The 20,677-nt window shown below is 39.8% G+C and overlaps 1 protein-coding gene across 1 annotated transcript in view; it reads right to left on the bottom strand.

Moving 5' to 3' along the window:
• The window catches only part of LOC126423699 (uncharacterized), a 44,624-nt gene extending 24,560 nt beyond the window's left edge, over positions 1-20,064 (bottom strand). Inside the window, exons 1-2 of the mRNA XM_050087252.1 lie at positions 19,870-20,064; positions 16,322-16,501 (exon numbers count right to left, since the gene is read on the bottom strand). Of these exons, the coding sequence (XP_049943209.1) occupies positions 16,322-16,501; positions 19,870-20,064 (375 nt within the window). The remainder of the gene's footprint in view (positions 1-16,321; positions 16,502-19,869) is intronic.
• Positions 20,065-20,677: the final 613 nt, after the last annotated feature.

Genomic DNA, 20,677 nt, shown 5'->3' with positions numbered 1-20,677 from the left:
CTACATCTACATCCATACTCCGGAAGCCACTTGACGGTGTGTGGCGGAGGGTACTTTGAGTACCTCTATCGGTTCTCCCTTCTATTCCAGACTCGTATTGTTCGTGGAAGGAAGGATTGTCGGTATGCCTTGGTGTGGGCTCTAATCTCTCTGATTTTATCCTCATGGTCTCTTCGTCAGATATACGTAGGAGGGAGCAATATACTGCTTGACTCTTCGGTGAAGGTATGTTCTCGAAACTTCAACAAAAGCCTGTACCGAGCTACTGAGCGTCTCTCCTGCAGAGTCTTCCACTGCAGTTTATCTATCATCTCCGTAACGCTTCCGCAATTACTAAATGATCCTGTAACGAAGCGTGCTGCTCTCCGCTGGATCTTCTCTATCTCTTCTATCAACCCTATCTGGCACGGATCCCACACTGCTGAGCAGTATTCAAGCAGTGGGCGAACAAGTGTACTGTAACCTACTTCCTTTGTTTTCGGATTGCATTTCCTTAGGATTCTTCCAATGAATCTCAGTCTGGCATCTGCTTTACCAACGATCAACTTTATATGTTCATTCCATTTTAAATCACTCCTAATGCGTACTCCCATATAATTTATGGAATTAACTGCTTCCAGTTGCTGACCTGCTATTTTGTAGCTAAATGATAAGGGATCTATCTTTCTATGTATTCACAGCACATTACACTTGTCTACATTGAGATTCAACTGCCATTCCCTGCACCATGCGTCAATTCGCTGCAGATCCTCCTGCATTTCAGTACAATTTTCCATTGTTACAACCTCTCGATATACCACAGCATCATCCGCAAAAAGCATCAGTGAACTTCCGATGTCATCAACAAGGTCATTTATGTATATTGTGAATAGCAACGGTCCTACGACACTCCCCTGCGGCACACCTGAAATCACTCTTACTTCGGAAGACTTCTCTCCATTGAGAATGACATGCTGCGTTCTGTTATCTAGGAACTCTTCAATCCAATCACACAATTGATCTGATAGTCCATATGCTCTTACTTTGTTCATTAAAAGACTGTGGGGAACTGTATCGAATGCCTTGCGGATGTCAAGGAACATGGCATCTACCTGTGAACCCGTGTTTATGGCTCTCTGAGTCTCGTGGACGAATAGCGCGAGCTGGGTTTCACACGACCGTCTTTTTCGAAACCCATGCTGATTCCTACAGAGTAGATTTCTAGTCTCCAGAAAAGTCATTATACTCGAACATAATACGTGTTCCAAAATTCTACAACTGATCGACATTAGAGATATAGGTCTACAGTTCTGCACATCTGTTCGACGTCCCTTCTTGAAAACGGGGATGACTTACGCCCTTTTCCAATCCTTTGGAACGCTACTCTCTTCTAGAGACCTACGGTACACCGCTGCAAGAAGGGGGGGGGGGGGGGGGGGGCAAGTTCCTTCGCATTTTTTTTTTGGTCATCAGTCTACTGACTGGTTTGATGCAGCCTGCCACGAATTCCTTTCCTGTGCTAACCTCTTCATCTCAGAGTAGCACTTGCAACCTACGTCCTCAATTATTTGCTTGACGTATTCCATTCTCTGTCTTCTTCTACAGTTTTTGCCCTCTACAGCTCCCTCTAGCACCATGTCTTAGCAGATGTCCTATCATCCTGTCCCTTCTCCTTATCAGTGTTTTCCACATATTCCTTTCCTCACTGATTCTGCGTAGAACCTCCTCATTCCTTACCTTATCAGTCCACCTAATTTTCAACATTCGTCTATAGCACCACATCTCAAATGCTTCGATTCTCTTCTGTTCCGGTTTTCCCACAGTCCATGTTTCACTACCATACAATGCTGTACTCCAGACGTACATCCTCAGAAATTTCTTCCTCAAATTAAGGCCAGTATTTGATATTAGTAGACTTCTCTTGGCCAGAAATTCCTTTTTTGCCATAGTGAGTGTGCTTTTGATGTCCTCCTTGCTCCGTCCGTCATTGGTTATTTTACTGCCTAGGTAGCAGAATTCTTTAACTTCATTGACTTCGTGACCATCAATCCTGATGTTAAGTTTCTCGCTGTTCTCATTTCTACTACTTCTCATTACCTTCGTCTTTCTCCGATTTACTCTCAAACCATACTGTGTACTCATTAGACTGTTCATTCCGTTCAGCAGATCATTTAATTCTTCTTCACTTTCACTCAGGATAGCAATGTCATCAGCGAATCGTATCATTGATATCCTTTCACCTTGTATTTTAATTCCACTCCTGAACCTTTCTTTTATTTCCATCATTGCTTCCTCGATGTACAGATTGAAGAGTAGGGGCGAAAGGCTACAGCCTTGTCTTACACCATTCTTAATACAAGCACTTCGTTCTAGATCGTCCACTCTTATTATTCCCTCTTGGTTGTTGTACATATTGTATATGACCCGTCTCTCCCTATAGCTTACCCCTACTTTTTTCAGAATATCGAACAGCTTGCACCATTTGATATTGTCGAACGCTATTTCCAGGTCGACAAATCCTATGAAAGTGTCTTGATTTTTCTTTAGCCTTGCTTCCATTATTAGCCGTAACGTCAGAATTGCCTCTCTCGTCCCTTTACTTTTCCTAAAGCCAAACTGATCGTCACCTAGCGGATTCTCAATTTTCTTTTCCATTCTTCTGTATATTATTCTTGTAAGCAGCTTCGATGCATGAGCTGTTAAGCTGATTGTGAGATAATTCTCGCACTTGTCAGCTCTTGCCGTCTTCGGAATTGTGTGGATGATGCTTTTCCGAAAGTCAGATGGTATATCGCCAGACTCATATATTCTACATACCAACGTTAATAGTCGTTTTGTTGCCACTTCCCCCAGTGATTTTAGAAATTCTGATGGAATGTTATCTATCCCTTCTGCCTTATTTGACTGTAAGTCCTCCAAAGCTCTTTTAAATTCCGATTCTAATACTGGATCCTCTATCTCTTCTAAATCGACTTCTGTTTCTTCTTCTATCACATCAGACAAATCTTCACCCTCATAGAGGCTTTCAATGTATTCTTTCCACCTATCTGCTCTCTCCTCTGCATTTAACAGTGGAATTCCCGTTGCACTCTTAATGTTACCACCGTTGCTTTTAATGTCACCAAAGGTTTTTTTGACTTTCCTGTATGCTGAGTCTGTCCTTCCGACAATCATATCTTTTTCGATGTCTTCACATTTTTCCTGCAGCCATTTCGTCTCAGCTTCCCTGCACTTCCTATTTATTTCATTCCTCAGCGACTTGTATTTCTGTATTCCTGGTTTTCCCAGAACATGTTTGTACTTCCTCCTTTCATCAATCAACTGAAGTATTTCTTCTGTTACCCATGGTTTCTTCGCAGCTACCTTCTTTGTACCTATGTTTTCCTTCCCAACTTCTGTGATGGCCCTTTTTAGAGATGCCCATTCCTCTTCAACTGTACTGCCTACTGCGCTATTCCTTATTGCTGTATCTATAGCGTTATAAAACTTCAAACGTATCTCGTCATTCCTTAGTACTTCCGTATCCCACTTCTTTGCGTATTGATTCTTCCTGACTAATATCTTGAAATTCAGCCTACTCTTCATCACTACTATATTGTGATCTGAGTCTATATCTGCTCCTGGGTACGCCTTACAATCCAGTATCTGATTTCGGAATCTCTGTCTGACCATGATGTAATCTAATTGAAATCTTCCCGTATCTCCCGGTCTTTTCCAAGTATACCTCCTCCTCTTGTGATTCTTGAACAGGGTATTCACTATTACTAGCTGAAACTTGTTACAGAACTCAATTAGTCTTTCTCCCCTTTCATTCCTTGTCTCAAGCCCATATTCTCCTGAAACCTTTTCTTTTACTCCTTCCCCTACAACTGCATTCCAGTCACCCATGACTATTAGATTTTCGTCCCCCTTTACATACTGCATTACCCTTTCAATATCCTCATACACTTTCTCTATCTGTTCATCTTCAGCTTGCGACGTCGGCATGTATACCTGAACTATCGTTGTCGGTGTTGGTCTGCTGTTGATTCTGATTAGAACAACCCGGTCACTGAACTGTTCACAGTAACACACCCTCTGCCCTACCTTCCTATTCATAACGAATCCTTCACCTGTTATACCATTTTCTGCTGCTGTTGATATTACCCGATACTCATCTGACCAGAAATCCTTGTCTTCCTTCCACTTCACTTCACTGACCCCTACTATATCTAGATTGAGCCTTTGCATTTCCCTTTTCAGATTTTCTAGTTTCCCTACCACGTTCAAGCTTCTGACATTCCATGCCCCGACTCGTAGAACGTTACCCTTTCATTGATTATTCAATCTTTTTCTCATGGTAACCTCCCCCTTGGCAGTCTCCTCCCGGAGATCCGAATGGGGGACTATTCCGGAATCTTTTGCCAATAGAGAGATCATCAGGACACTTCTTCAAATACAGGCCACATGTCCTGTGGATACACGTTACGTGTCTTTAATGCAGTGTTTTCCATTGCCTTCTGCATCCTCTTGTCGTTGATCATTGCTGATTCTTCCGCCTTTAGGGGCAATTTCCCACCCGTAGGACAAGAGAGTGCCCTGAACCTCTATCCGCTCCTCCGTCCTCTTTGACAAGGCCGTTGGAAGAATTTACTCTGTGTAAAATCGAACTGGTATCCCATCAGATTCAGCGGCCTTTCCTCTTTTGAGCGATTTTAATTGTTTCTCTATCCCTCTGTCGCCTATTTCGATATCTACCATTTTGTCATCTGTGCGAAAATCTAGAGAAGGAACTACAGTGCAGTCTTCCTCTGTGAAACAGCTTTGGAAAAAGACATTTAGTATTTTGGCCTTTAGTCTGTCATCCTCTGTTTCAGTACCATTTTGGTCATAGAGTGTCTGGACATTTTGTTTTGATCCACCTACCGCTTTGACGTAAGACCAAAATTTCTTAGGATTTTCTGCCTAGTCACTACATAGAACTTTACTTTCGAATTCATTGAACGCCTCTCGCATAGCCCTCCTCACACTACATTTCGCTTTGCGTAATTTTTGTTTGTCTGCAAGGCTTTGGCTATGTTTATGTTTGCTGTGAAGTTCCCTTTGCTTCCGCAGCAGTTTTCTAACTCTGTTGTTGTACCACGGTGGCTCTTTTCCATCTCTTACGATCTTGCTTGGCACATACTCATCTAACACATATTGTACGATGGTTTTGAACTTTGTCCACTGATCCTCAACACTACCTGCACTTGAGACAAAACTTTTGTGTTGAGTCATCAGGTACTCTGTAAACTGCTTTTTGTCACTTTTGCTAAACAGAAAAATCTTCCTACCTTTTTTCACATTTCTATTTACGGCTGAAATTATCGATGCAGTAACCGCTTTATGATCACTGATTCCCTGTTCTGCATTAACTGTTTCAAATAGTTCGGGTCTGTTTGTCACCAGAAGGTATAATATGTTATCGCCACGAGTCGGTTCTCTGTTTAACTGCTCAAGGTAGTTTTCAGATAATGCACTTAAAAAGATTTCACTGGATTCTTTGTCCCTGCCAACCGTTATAAGCGTCTGAGTCTCCCAGTCTATATCCCGAAAATTAAAATCTCCTCCCAGAACTATAACATGGTCGGGAAATCTACTCGAAATATTTTCCAAATTTTCCTTCAGGTGCTCTGCCGCAACAACGGCTGAGCCAGGGGGCCTATAGAGACTTCCAATTACCATGTTTGAGCCTGCTTTAACTGTGTCCTTCGCCCAAATTATTTCACATTTCGGATCTCCGTCAATTTCCTTCGATACTATTGCACTTCTTATCGCTATAAACACTCCTACCCCTTCACTGTCCAGCCTGTCTCTGCGGTATACATTCCAATCTGAGTTTAGAATCTCATTACTGTATAAATCTGGTTTCAGCCAACTTTCTGTCCCTAGTACTATGTGGGCATTGTGACCATTCATTAATGAGAGCAGTTCTGGGACCTTTCTATAGACGCTCCTGCAGTTTACTATCAGCACATTAATACTGTTATTCCCTGTTGCATTTTGCCTACTCCTACCTTGCCACGTCTCAGGAGGCGTCTTGTCAGGCCTAGGGAGGGAATTCTCTAACCTAAAAAAACCCACATGAACACTCCACACGTACTCCGCTACCCTTGCAGCCGCTTCCGGCGTGTAGTGCACGCCTGACCTATTCAGGGGGACCCTACATTTCTCCACCCGATAGCGGAGGTCGAGAAATTTGCACCCCAGATCTCCGCAGAATCGTCTGAGCCTCTGGTTTAAGCCTTCTACTCGGCTCCAAACCAGAGGACTGCAATCGGTTCTGGGAACGATACTACAAATAGTTAGCTCAGATTCCACCCCATGAGCGAGGCTTTCCGCCTTCACCAATTACGCCAACCGCCTGTACAAACTGAGGATGACCTCTGAACCCAGACGGCAGGAGTCATTGGTGCCGACATGAGCAACAATTTGAAGTCGGGTGCACTCAGTGCTCTCTATCGCCGCCGGCAGGGCCTCCTCCACATCTCGGATGAGATCCCCCGGCAAGCAGACAGAGTGAACACTGGCCTTCTTCCCTGAACTTTCCGCTATTTCCCTAAGGGGCTCCATCATCCGCCTAACGTTGGAGCTCCCAATAACTAATAAACCCCTCCCCCCGTGTGCCTGCTCGGACCTTGCTGAAGGAGCGGCCACATGCCCTCTGACAGGCAGAGCGGGCGATGCCACACGGCCAGCTTCCACATTGACCCTCCGCCTCGTGCGGCGCAAACGCTGCTGAACCCGCCACTCGCCTTGCGCCCGGTACCCGCGAAGATGTCTCGACAGCAGGGACAGTGGTTGAAGCATGTAACACCTGGGGTGTACCGTGCGACACACCAGACTCCCCACTGCCGTTACATTCCTAGGCAGCAGCCTGAAGACGGCCGACTGCGGCCATCAACACGCTCAGCTGTTCACGAACAGTGGCCAGCTCCTCCTGCGTCCGTACACAGCAGTCACACATCCTATCCATCCTAAGATATCAATTTACTGTAGAGAGTTAATCAACTTTTAACTAGACTGCTAATTCACTAAAGGCGGCTAATAGTTGACTAAACTGTGGTTGCTAGACACTTCTCGTAGAAAACAATGAAAATAACACTACCTGTCTCTGGACTGTATTGAAAACAAACACTAGCATTGCTGGCACTATGGTTGACTGAAGGGACTCTCTCTGACTGTATTCAAAACAAACACGAAATCTATGGAACACTATTACTAGCACTCGACAATTAAAGCTTGCTAAAAGCAAAAACACATGGAAGAAGAAGTAACAAGTAAGAAAAATACAGTTAATACTTAAATTAATGTAGCTCGCTGCACAGCAGATGTGACAGACGGCAGTTACGACAACACTGACACTACTGGCACTATGGCTGACTAAAGGGACTCTCTCTGACTGTATTCAAAACAAACACGAAATCTATGGAACACTATTACTAGCACTCGACAATTAAAGCTTCCTAAAAGCAAAAACACACGGAAGAAGAAGTGACAAGTAAGAAAAATTGCAGTTAATACTTAAATTAACGTAGCTCGCTGCACAGCAGACGGGACAGACGGCAGTTACGACGACGCTGTATTGTCAGTTTTGATACAGTAACACCAGCCAACTTAACTTACCTTTGATGAATGGCTTCTAGCACAGTGAAATGAATGGGTAGCTCTTAGAGCGTATTTAAGATGCTGTTGGTAGTTCAGAAACTGAATGTTAAATGAAAATCACACAACTTCATCTTTCAGCTAATGGTACAGCAATCTCCTGATGTGTTCAAGATAGAATAAGGAAATTAAATAAATAAAAAGTCATTTTGCCACCGAGACTGCCTATTCTTTCGTGAATGTTAAATGGTAAAAGTAACAATGAACAGTAATGTTTCACAGATGATGGGTAAAATCAAGTGAATGACTACAACTATCTTATTGATCCTCACATATCTGAAGTTTATTTTTATCATTTACAATAAACTGTTTGATACGTACAATGTAAACACGGTCATATCATACTCAATCCGTACAATTTTTATCAAGCTTGCTTGCAAAGAGAGAGAGAGAGAGAGAGAGAGAGAGAGAGAGATAAAGAGAGAGCACTCTTACAATATTTATTTTACTTCTATACTGTTTTTGGTATGTACGTTTTGATGGTACACTGATCTGCGGCACAGACCAAGGTCTTGGGAAGGGTAAAAAGAGGACAGTTTGGTTGTGAGTTGGTAAAGGCAACACATGTGATCATATGTGAATAAGTACAATTCTTGTTATGTATTTTATGCATATTGTATTTCAATGAATGATTATGTCCACTATTTTTATGATGTCATGGGTCAAGGTGGATGAACATCAGTATGTTCAATATTATGTTGGTCATATCAGCAGTCTTTGAGAGGTAATGTCGCAGTTCACTCCCAAAGACTGTTACTGGTACAAAATGATGTGAAATATACAGGGTGATTCATGAAGATATGCAAATATTTTAATATCTTATTCTACAAATAAAACTAAAGAAAAAAGTTCACATAAACATAGGTCTGCAAATGTTTAGTTACGGAGTTATAGCTAATAAAAGATTTCACCTGAAATTTAGCATCTTCGCTAATATGAAGCCATTGCAAAACTGTACAAGGTTAGAGTAAAGCACGATTTCCATTTATTTTGTTGTTATTGATATGGTGAATCTAATAAAACATGTCCCGACATGTATCTGCAGTAGTTTTCCAGAACACCCAGAAAAGCAAAGACGTAATTTAGTAAAAATTTTAATTTTTTAACTACTTGGCCCAACTTGTTTTTTAAATTCCAGACAACTGCACAAAGTTTTCAACAGAAGTTGTAGAGAATTTAATTTTGGAAAAATGATGGTAATAACATTAACTGACAGTGGACTCCTGGACAGGTGAGTACAGGGTTATAAATACAAAATAAAATCGAGGTAATACAAAGCAAAATAGAATTGTATGTCAGCTAGTACGAAAAGCATAGTGAACGCATTATCATAGCCAAGACAGGCATGAAACCAACCCCCACCACAGTAGTGCAATTTTATACACCAACTACCTGCACAGATGATGAAGAAAATGGAATAATGAATGATCAAACAAAAGAAATTATTCTAATAGTTATGGGAGAGGAAAAATAGTAGGATAATACTGACTGGGGGAAAGGAATGAAAGAGGAAGCCATCTGGTAGAATTTTGCACAGAGCATGATTTAATCATTTCGAATCCTTGGTTTATGAATCATGAAAGAAGGCTGTATACGTGGCACAGACCTAGAGAAACTGGAAGGTGTCGGACTTATTACACAGTGGTAAAATGGAGATTTCACAACCATAAAACATTTCCATGGGCAGATGTGAACTCTAATCACAATTCATTGTTTATGAACTGTAGATTAAAACCGGAGAAACTGCAAGAAGAACCAAATGTTCTGAGTGTTTCAAAAAGAGCATGAGGAACAAATAATTGAAATAGGGAAAAGAACATAGTATAAGAAGAACGGATAACTTTGAGAGATGAAATAGTGAAGGCAGCAGAGGATAAAATTGATAAAAAGACAAGGTCTAGTAGTAATCCTTGGATATCACAGAAGATATTGAATTTAACTAATGAAATGATACTTCTCTTAGAACTTAAGTTACAGAAAGGTAAACCAACATTTACAGCATATGTTGATTAGAGGAAACTTTTGACAATGTTAACTGGAAGACACTCTGAAATTCTGATGGAAGCAGAGGTAAAACAAAAGGAGCAACAGATTATATACAACTTTTACAAAAACTGAACAACTGTTATAAAGCTCTAAGGGATCTCCTCACCAGAGAGAGCATTGCAGGAACATGATAGTATGCAACCTCATGTTGTAGAATCCAGCTGCATGAAAGCTGTCAGTAATAAATACTGACAAGTGCAAGCCAAGTGCTGTGATCCACTTCCTACTCATGGAAGGAATAACACATACAAAAATTTTTTCATGAATCTAAATGGTTTACAGTGAAGGTGTTATGGACAGAACAAGTATGTTTAAGTGGTGTAGGGAGATTAGTGGAGGCAGAAGAAATGTTCATGATGAACAGTGGAATGGAAGACCTTCCATTTTGACCAATGAGCTGGTAAAAAAAATTGAGGAAACTCTTTGTGAATACAGCTGGCTGACTGCGGATGAAATTTCTGCTTTGTTTCCACAACTCTCCAGAGCTCTCTTACACAATACTCTCTCAGAAATGCTGGGCTACCGGAAATTGTGCACAATATGGCTTCCGATACAGGTGACAGAGCAGTCCAAGAGATATCTGGTCAATAGCGCCTACAGGTTTCTTGAGCATCTTGAACTGGAAGGAGAGAATTTTCTGAGCTCTACTGTGGCTGGATATGAAATGTGAGTGCATCATTAGACCCCTGAGGCAAAAACATAGTCTTCATAGTGGCACCACAGTAATTCCCCATCTGCCAAAAAATTCACAACCATGTTTTCGGGCCAAAAAAATCATTGCCTTAGTGTTTGGGGAATGGAAAGGCATCATTTTGGTTGAAATTCTGTCTCGTGGGAGACCATCAATACAAAACGATATTGTAAGAGCCCAAGGAACTCACAAGAGGCATTCAATACAAAAGCTGGGAAATGCTAATGAGAGAGAAGTGTGTTCATTGCACAACAAAGCCCGTCCTCATACAGCCGTAGCCATCGAGGTGCTTCTTCGCTCATTTGATTGAGATGTTTTGAACTCATCCTCCCTTCTCCCCTCCAAACTACTTCCTCCCCCCCCCCTCCCCCATATTCCCCTGACTTGACACATGATGCAGACTATCATTATTCCACCACCCTGAAGACATATGAGTGGAATTAAATTTTCAACCGATGAGCTGATGCAGACAGAGATTCGGAGTGGGGGAAGGAGCTAGAGACAGAGTTCTTCAAGGAGGGCATAAAGAAGCCTTTGCCAAGGCTCATCATGGGGTGGCAATTGTGTGAAAAAAGTCAACAAATGTAGCAACAATATCCTTGTAATACAATTTTTGTAAGAAGATATATATATCTAGTACACTTACTTTCTGAATGTGCTCGTATTTGCCTGCAGTGTAGGCCCATGTGAAGTGAAAGTGAATGATAAGCTGTTCAGATCAGGAGAGAATAGAAGCCTTTGAGATGTGGTACTACAGAAGAATGCTGAATATTAGATGGGTAGGTTTTGTAATTAATGAGAAGGTAATGAAGAGAATTGAGGAGAAACAAATCTTGTGGCACAACTTGTATGAAATAAGAGGTCGGTTGAGAGGACCCATTCAAACCAATGAAACATCAATTTAGTTTTCTAAGGAAGTAAGGGGGAGGGGGGATTGTATAGGGAGATAAAGAGACGAATACAGTACGCAGATTCAAATGGATGCAGGTTACACTAGTTATACAGAGATGATGAGGCTTGCACAGGATAGAGTAGCTTGGGTGGAGAGCTGCAACTATCCAGTCTTCAGACTGAAGATGATGATGATGACAGCCATGTATGCTGTTCTACCTGGAGGTGGTTATACAATAACTACGAAGAAATATCCCTCATTTTATATTTCCTCATATTACTAGTTTTCCTTGTGATACCACTTGATACTTCTTAATCACAGCCTACAATGTTCACATGTGCATCAAGAGAAAGTTCCTCAATTATGAAAGAATTAAATTCTTCCATGTACTGAGCATAACTGATTGATTACAAGGCAACATTCTATCCATCCAATGTAAGAATGTGAAGGGAGGAACACACACACACACACACACACACACACATACACACCTGCCCTCCACCCCCACTTATTTTCTTCCTCTAGTGTTCTGATTAAGTTCTTATTACAAGTTACAAACAAAATTCAGCAGTGTGTAACAGGCATATCTTTGCAACACAGTAGCTCCATGAATTGGCTTCTCATGCCATCTACAGACTTTCGTCTGAAGATAGCCATACAGACCCAAACTGGTTACTGGAATTAAAAATAAATAATTTATTGCTATATGGACTATTTTATTGATTATGTAATCAGTTCAGCTCCGAACGACATGCTGAGCATGTAAAACAATAAAGTGGATGATTTCATCTCAAATCATATAAGTGATGTCAATTTGTGGTCACGAATTTCTCTGAGGGAAAAAAAAAAAAATACTTATTAGACCTCTATATCATAAGTATTAAGAAACAAAGTATTTTCTTTTTATCTTAATTTTTGTAAATAGTACGGCCCCTTGTGAAAAATGTATCTTTTGTAAATAACTCTTAAAGCAGTATAGAACAAAAAATATATAACTAATAAAGCAAAAGTACTGGAGACCTGGCATATGTTTTGTGTTAAAGCTCTCTCTTAGTGTGTTGAAATTTAGTTGACACCCACAAACTTATGGGCATCCTTTCACTTACAAATTTAAGACGAAAATATGAAGTTTCAAGTTAATTTTCCACTTACTTTTTTTTTTAATTTGGAAATATCACAGAATGCTACCTTTTCTGTCATATTACGAAATACTACTGATGTAACTATAAACAGGATCTTCTTTGTTCCGGCTATCAGCATTATGTATTTATAACACACGAGTGAGAACTTGCACATAAACCACTCTGCATCGAGTTTTGTGTTTGATTTAAACATTTTGTTGGATGCAACGGCAGTGAGGAAATACAGTAGTGAAAGAGTGAGGTGTGCGGGCTATGAAAAAAGACACATGAAGGTGGTGTTCAAGAAAAGTGAGAAGCACTTCACAGTTGTTGGAAATCTGTCAGCGGTATTACTGAAATATATTGGTATTAGTATCATATCCATTGTGCAAAAATTGCTGCACTCACTACAAGAAGAAATCCAATCACAACCAACCTGAATGATCACCATCACCTGAATGTGAAACTGAAGAAGACTGTGCAGGTGTTTATATTTCTGGGTGTGGAATTGTTGATGTGTTGAATGTTAGTATTTCTGCTGTAGCTCCTACAGTATCTCTCCTTAAAATGTCCAGGAAAGGTAAGAAGCACAAGAAGATAACAGTATGTAAAAAGAAACGTGGAAGACATTGAAACAAGTTTTACACATGCAACATCTTCAAAACTTTGTGAAATGTAAAATGTAGATGCACTTGGCGCAGAACCTGAAGATATATACAAAATGTGATGTGTGGTTTCAAAACCTTAATACTGCTATCTCAGCAGCCACCTATACTGAAAAGGTACAGTTACTGATACTGATACCACGTAGCTACTCTGAGCAGCACATAAACAAATTTGTATCCACTTCCTCACATTATTTGATTTCAGAAGCTCATAGAATAAAGAATGAGAAAGGTCATGTGGAACAATCGGGTCTACTGCCGGATGTTTTGTGTCACTCTGGCACAATATTTTGGCCACGTAACTCGTTGCCTTCTTCAGGTGCTACCTGAGACTGCCATATTGGAGGATCTTGTCCAGTATTTATGCCCGCAGGGCACCCAACACCCGGCGGGCATAAATATTGGACAAGATCCTCCAATACAGCAGTCTCAGGTAGCACCTGAAGAAGGCAACGAGTTACGTGGCCGAAATATTGTGCCAGAGTGACACAAACATCCGGCAGTAGACCCGATCATTCCACATGCCAAGATCTCGCCGGGAAAGCCTGAAGAGTTAATGAGAAAGGTATTTGGGCATGCCCAGTTTCTTACAGTGGGCATTCATTGTAAGATGACACACTTACTGTTGCTCAGAAATATTACCTAAGTGATGACAAAGATTGCAGCAGGCAAAGTCCTAACCATGCTGATATTATCTCTGTCAGTGAAAACGCTGAAAAAGTTAAAAAGTAAAAACATATATGACAAGATCAATAAGGAGAGAAGGAGAGCATATCTCCTAATGAAAAAGGAGAACCCCGATTTAAACATTCGTCTCACAAAATTCTAGTCCTTACGACCAAATTGAGTAAAATGCAAGTCAGTGAAAGACGTATGCACAGGTATTTACTACACTAATTTGAAACTTTTTTGTTTCACTGTAAGCAGTGTCACAGGAAAGAAGTACACAGAGATGGACTTGATGCTTCTGTGTATATGTCAAGAACCACAAGATAAATGTCAGTTGCAGGAGTGTCTAATGTGCCCTGGTGCTGAAGTGATGACTGTTGAAGCGTTACACCATAAGGGTACAGACAATGATGTAACCTATGCATTGTGGGAGGGAGGAGAGTTGATGAAAAATACAGTTGAGCCAGCTAAATTTGTTACTGAGGTCAGGCTCACCATCATATCGGGAGGATTCAGAGATCACGTCCGCATTGTTACTTTGTGCCAGGGAGGGCTCTCAACAAGGGAAGTGTCCAGGAATCTCGGAGTGAACCAAAGCGATGTTGTTCGGACATAGATACAGAGAAACAGGAACTGTTGATGACATGCCTCACTCAGGCCTGGTTACTACTGCAGTGGATGACCACTACCTACGGATTATGGCTCGGAGGAACCATGACAGCAATGCAGCCACAGGACGCTGTCTTACGACTCAAACTGTCTGCAATAGGCTGCATGATGCGCAACTTCACTCCTGATATCCATGGTGAGGTCCATCTTTGCAACCACAACACCATGCAGCGCAGTACAGATGGGCCCAACAACATGCCGAATGGACCGCTCAGGATTGGCATCATGTCCCCTTCACCTATGAGTGCCACATATGCCTTCAACCAGACAATCGTCGGAGATGTGTTTGGAGGCAACACTGTCGGGCTGAATGCCTTAGACACACTGTCCATCGAGTGCAGCAAGGTGGCCGTTCCCTGCTGTTTTGGGATGACATTATGTGGGGTAAATTTACACATCTTGTGAATGACTTCCTTCAGGATAACGACATTGCTTGACTAGAGTGGCCAGCATATTCTCCAGACGTGAACCCTATCGATTGTGCCTGGGATAGACTGAAAATGGCTGTTTATGGAAGACATGACCCACCAACTACTCTGAGGGATCTATGCCTAATCGACATTGAGGAGTGGGACAATCTGGACCAACAGTGCCTTGATGAACTTGTGGATAGTATGCCACAACGAATATAGGCATGCATCAATGCAAGAGGACGTGCTACTTGCTATTAGAGGTACCGGTATGTACAGCAATCTGGACCACCACCTCACTGTACGGTGGTACAACATGCAATGTGTGGGTTTCATGAGCACTAAAAAGGGTGGAAATGGTGTTTATGTTGATCTCTATTCCAATTTTATGTATAGGTTCAGGAACTCTCAGAACCAATGTGATTCAAAACTTTTTCTGATGTGTGTATTTTTTATTTTCAGCTTGAGAGTAGAGCTAGGCCGACCAGAAAAATTTCTCACATTTTGTCTAAACAAATATTGCCTACTGTGATTGTACATTCCCTAAGTGCAATGACCAACTAATGTACCATGAAATTTTTAGAACATTTAGGATGGGGGTTTTAAATAAAATCATTTCTGAATAACAAAAAAATCACATTCTTTCATCTTTATGTAAAAAATATTTTCACAGTTTAAGAATTTAATGCATTTGTGTCATAGCTGACAGTTAGCAGTCCTTCCACTTTATCACTTATGAAGACAGTCAACTTTTTTAAAAACATAATTTTGAAATTTACAAATTTTCATAGTTTATTCCCCCCCCTCCCCCCCCCCAAAAAAAAAAAAAAAAAAAAAAAAAAAAAGGGAAGCTCAGAAGTGTGTATAAATTGATCATGTCTCACAATAATGGGAAAAAAGTTTTTATTGAAAATAAATTCAGATTTATATCACTTTTCGTTTCTTTGCTACAATTTTTTTTTTTCCCTTTCATGACATTTTCACAAATACTCTCATTTTGAGAGGTCTGTAGTGTTTTAAAAAATCAAAACATTGTAGTTTTGGAGATGTGTCATGTAGAACTTCAACATAGCCTACATTTTTAACAGCAAACTTTGAAATAGTGATGTCACACATTCACTCTTGACCTGTATGATTTGAGATGAAACTGCCCAGATATACCAAACACATAAGAAAAATTGGATAAGAGGAATATTTGATATGAGTCGTCACCTTCGACTAGTGACATAGAAAACATGCGATAAGTGCCATAAACAACATGGTAACTGGATTGTGATATCAGTGGCAACTTCTCCAAAGGGGCTAATCTACATATTGATCTATCATCACAACCATTTTCCTTTTTTTTAGTTTCACATTTATTGGCTCAGCCAACTAACAAAAAAAAATGTGAATAAACAAACCAAAAGGTGGAGTCAAAGAACCATTAACATTACATCTAGGTCACAGTCAATGACTTGTATCAAATATTCCTCCTGGCTCGAAAAATCAAATACCTGTGCATCAATGAAATCAACGGTGTCATTCCCAGGTAATCTTTGATAGGCCACCCTCCCATAAGTAGTAACCTTTCTACGGGACATATCCACTGCAGGAACTGTTGCAGTTTGATGGCTGCTGACGTTTGACCTGAACTGGCAGGTACAGGATGAATGCACCTTCACCAGTTTGCCTGACTGGAACATACATTTATAATGGATACTAAATAATAATAAAATGTAGCTTTTAGGATGAGACTCTGCATATCACTATTATCATACCTTTCACATATATGAAATAAATGAATTATCTGCAAGATATATACCAATAAAAATACAACTTCTGGGATTTCAGACCAATACCTGTCTTTTTGAGACAGTGCTGTTAAATTGTTCAAGGAATTGATCTAAAATGCAGATATCTGGGTTATCATCCTGGCTGAGCATGCTGTTTTATATTGTTACATTCCATCAACACAATACATACTCTCATTTCATTTATTCGCCCGCGGATCACCTTATAATGATATCGGGTTTGTCGTCATAATACCATGAAAAAAAAAAAGGTTGCAAATATATAGAATACACAAGAATGCTTTATGAGAATAGGACATGTGGTGGGGCCTGGCCTTGATGAAGGAACCATCCCTGCATTTTCCTGAAATAAATTAGGTACAACATGGGAAACCTAAATTAGGACAGCAGGACATAGACAAAATTCCATCTCATCTGCCCAAATGGTAGGTCAGCAACTTAAAAACTGACTGCCTCATTCGGTTTCTCCTTATTGTATTATGTTATTTTGTTCACATACAATACACACACTGTCACTGCACACACTATGGACAACTGCTGGCGACTCCAGAACCATGAAAATGCTGCTATGCCCTTGCATTCCCTTCAGTCCATTTTGAAAAACTGGCTCCAGGACCATAAACGTACTACCATGAGTAACACACATCTCCACGTCCTCCTTTCAGTCTGTCTGGAAGACTGAGCCAGCACTCCCCTGTGCTGAGATGTTGAACTTAGGAGAATGAGAAGACATTGCTACAATGTATTATAGATCTTGGCACTACAGTATTGCAATGTGACAAGGGTGTTCTACTTATATCCTTTCATGATTAAACATTATTCTGAATCCTCTAAGTAATATTTGACTGTGTAGTATGTATTACTTATGATGAATGTTTCAGAAGCTTTTTTCAAAGACATGTATTTTAGTAATCTTCTTCAGCTCATTGGGCAATTAATTCTAGATGCAATTTTATTCTCTGGTAGCAAATGCTGTTCTGAGGGTTTTTTCCCCTCCCCCTTGTTAACTGTAAGTCCAAACTGGCTCTTGTTCTGTGATTATGTATAGATCTACTAGTTAAATACTAAGTAATGTCTTTTCTGATCTGCACAACAGATTGGTAGATGCATTCACTAGGTGCTGCAACAATATCCAGTTTCTTAAACAGTTCTTTGCAATGAGCAGTCTTTTTTTCTGCAATTTAAAAGTTGTGTCAGTGTTTTGTGCCTTCGATCTCCAGAAAAAAATCCCATAGCTAAGAACAGGGTGTAAATAGAAACAATATGTGACTACAAGACACTGGCTGTTATAAACTGGTGCTAGAACCCTAAGAGCAAAAAATTCTGTTGACATCCTTCCTGCCAGTATCTTTTTGCCTAAATTCCATGTTAACTGAGAAATATTCATCCCCAAAAACTTCATGTTTGTTATACAATTTATAATTACATCATCTAAACTTAATGGGACAGAACTACATTCCCTCTCTAAAAGTCAAAAATAAATGCAAATTTAAGAAAAAGTGTCTCTTATTATTATTATCATCTTCAAGGCAGAACAATACTAATCATCTTATTAGGAGGAAAAAGAAGGTAAGCTTTGTAAAGTTCTTATAGCAGTGCTGTCTCCATAATGCGGCACACTTAAAATAATACATCTGTACGTGCATGCATGTTTTAAGCATGGGGAAATTCAAAAACAGCAAAAATGGAAGAACCGAGAAAGTTGCAGATGCAGTGAAGAGAGCAAAATAAATAAAAAATCGAGGGAAAGCAAATATGGATATAGACTTCGTGTGTGTGTGTGTGTGTGTGTGTGTGTGTGTGTGTGTGTGTGTGTGTGTGTGTGTGTGTGTAAACAAATGGTCATAAAATGTATCAGAAGTACTACACTTGCACGACTACTCGGTACATTGACATCTTTGTACATACACTCCGAACCAACATGAAGTAAAAGGCAGAAGGTGCATCTCATATTTCCATACACTAATACCACTCCCCCCCCCCCCCCCCCCCCTGATTATCACAAAGTAGTAGTTATTGCTTTTTTGTGTCTGTCAATTTAGATTTTTCAATACTGCCAACATGTGTGTTAATGGACATGATGACATTTCCAAACTTGAAGTAATCTATGTTTTATATGTCTGTAAATAAAAAAAGAGAAAAAAATAAGAAATTTTGAAATACTTATATGACATACTGTTTACATTGAAAGTGAAACACAGCAATTTCATGTAGATACATAGAAGTATAAATTTTTTTGCAAATCCGGTAAGACAAGGACCTCAGATTCACGATACAGGCTCATGCTCTGCCTGGCTATGCTGTTTTACGTTTTTTCCTAAATCACTTTAAGCTGCCAAGATGGTTCCTTTTAAAAAAAAAAAAGCCAAGTTCATATGTCTGTAAACATGAGCTATGTCTTTCTTGCATTAATCTGACAAATCTCATCAAAAAATTATCTTTGAAAAAATAAATTTCTGATACTGAGCATAGTAGCACAATGAAAACATTACTAGATTATGACTGGCAACTGACATCACAGAATTTTCATACATGCCTTCTTCCCTGCCCTTTCCACAACAAATTGTTAACATGAAAATAAACAAATCTGGTTAAACTTTTACATGTGACATTTACTTGAAGCTACATATTTCAACACAGTGTATGGGTAAGGTGTTATAATTCAGTTTTGTAAATAAAATGCAATGGTTTTAAAGCTTAACCATTGTAACCAAAATTATCTCATATACTCCAGCTGCCACCAACATTATTTAATAGTGTAACGATGTAAGAATGAGTAGGCTCCATATGCGCACTCCAAGAGAGTGCTATACTTTAATTTTTGCTATACGGATTTGGCTGTAGAACTACTGAAACCTAAACGTGACTCGTAGTATCCTCGCTAAATTTACTGTTGTTTACTTTGATGGTGTGTTATGGTTTAACGTGTAAAGTACATGGAATTAGCTTGCAGTCTGCGGGTATTACGAATAACTGTGTCTATCCTATTGCCTTCAAATTTGGCCCGAGTTCCTGCAGCAAACTTTGTTCCTATATAACATGAAGTTCACAATAGGAGATAATGTTACCTTGTTACATGTACTTTTCTTAGATAACAGTAATTAAGTTGTAAATTTTATTAGTTGTTCCTGAGACGCTTTGGAAGGTGTTAATAGACAGTGTTAGATAGTTTCTGAAATTTACAGATCTGTCTCTTTAATATGACAGGTTATATCTACTCACTGTCTGTTCTTTCAACTAGAATTACTCACCTGACCAATTATGTATTTATTTATTACACGTACTAAAGTAAATATTTTCCGCTTGTTAAATTCTAGCGCACCTATTACTGTACTCAATTCTGTAAACAATACTTTCACTGTAAACACTACCACGCGATAACATTTTACGACATAAACACGCTCTAGTACGAGAATGGGACTACTAGATGTCAGGACGAGTAACATACTGACCACAGTCTAACATAGATTGTGTACTGACTGTGAGAAGGCGGGTTTTCGTTTCCCCGCAAAATTCTCTGGTTGACACTTAGAAAGAAAATTTACTGTGACCTTTTTTTACACTTATAAAGTTCTGTGAAGGGATGTTGATGATAATATGGAGATTTATAGCTCTTTTAAGGCGCACTAATTTTTATAGACCTCCGTAAGCCCACTGCGAATATTTCCTTATTCTCTCTCTTCCTTAAAAAGTGGATATTTCAAATAGCACAGATTAGTGCTAAAATGGTCAGGAACTGTTATGAAATACGGCGGAACAAAGATGGACAGCGCGAACGTATTAAAATTTACATTCGCTAAAAATTTGTGTTCGATTTCGGGGCTATTGCTTTTCACCGCCCGACTGACTCTCATAATAATCAAACAACATACACATCTGCTACAATCTACGTTCATACATCCATATTTTGCAAACTGCTGTGAAGTGCGTGCCAGAGGATACTCCCCATTGTACAGCTACGAGGTCTTATATCCGTTTCATTCACGTATGGAGCGTAGGAATAAAGACTTTTTAAATACCTCTATGCGCGTTGTAATTAACCTGAACTTATCCTGTAGG

This window comes from Schistocerca serialis, chromosome 1, assembly GCF_023864345.2.
Source record: "Schistocerca serialis cubense isolate TAMUIC-IGC-003099 chromosome 1, iqSchSeri2.2, whole genome shotgun sequence".
Taxonomy (NCBI): Eukaryota; Metazoa; Arthropoda; class Insecta; order Orthoptera; family Acrididae; genus Schistocerca; species Schistocerca serialis.
The sequence above is the reverse complement of the archived record's forward strand: the minus strand, read 5'-3'. Positions and strand labels throughout refer to the sequence as shown.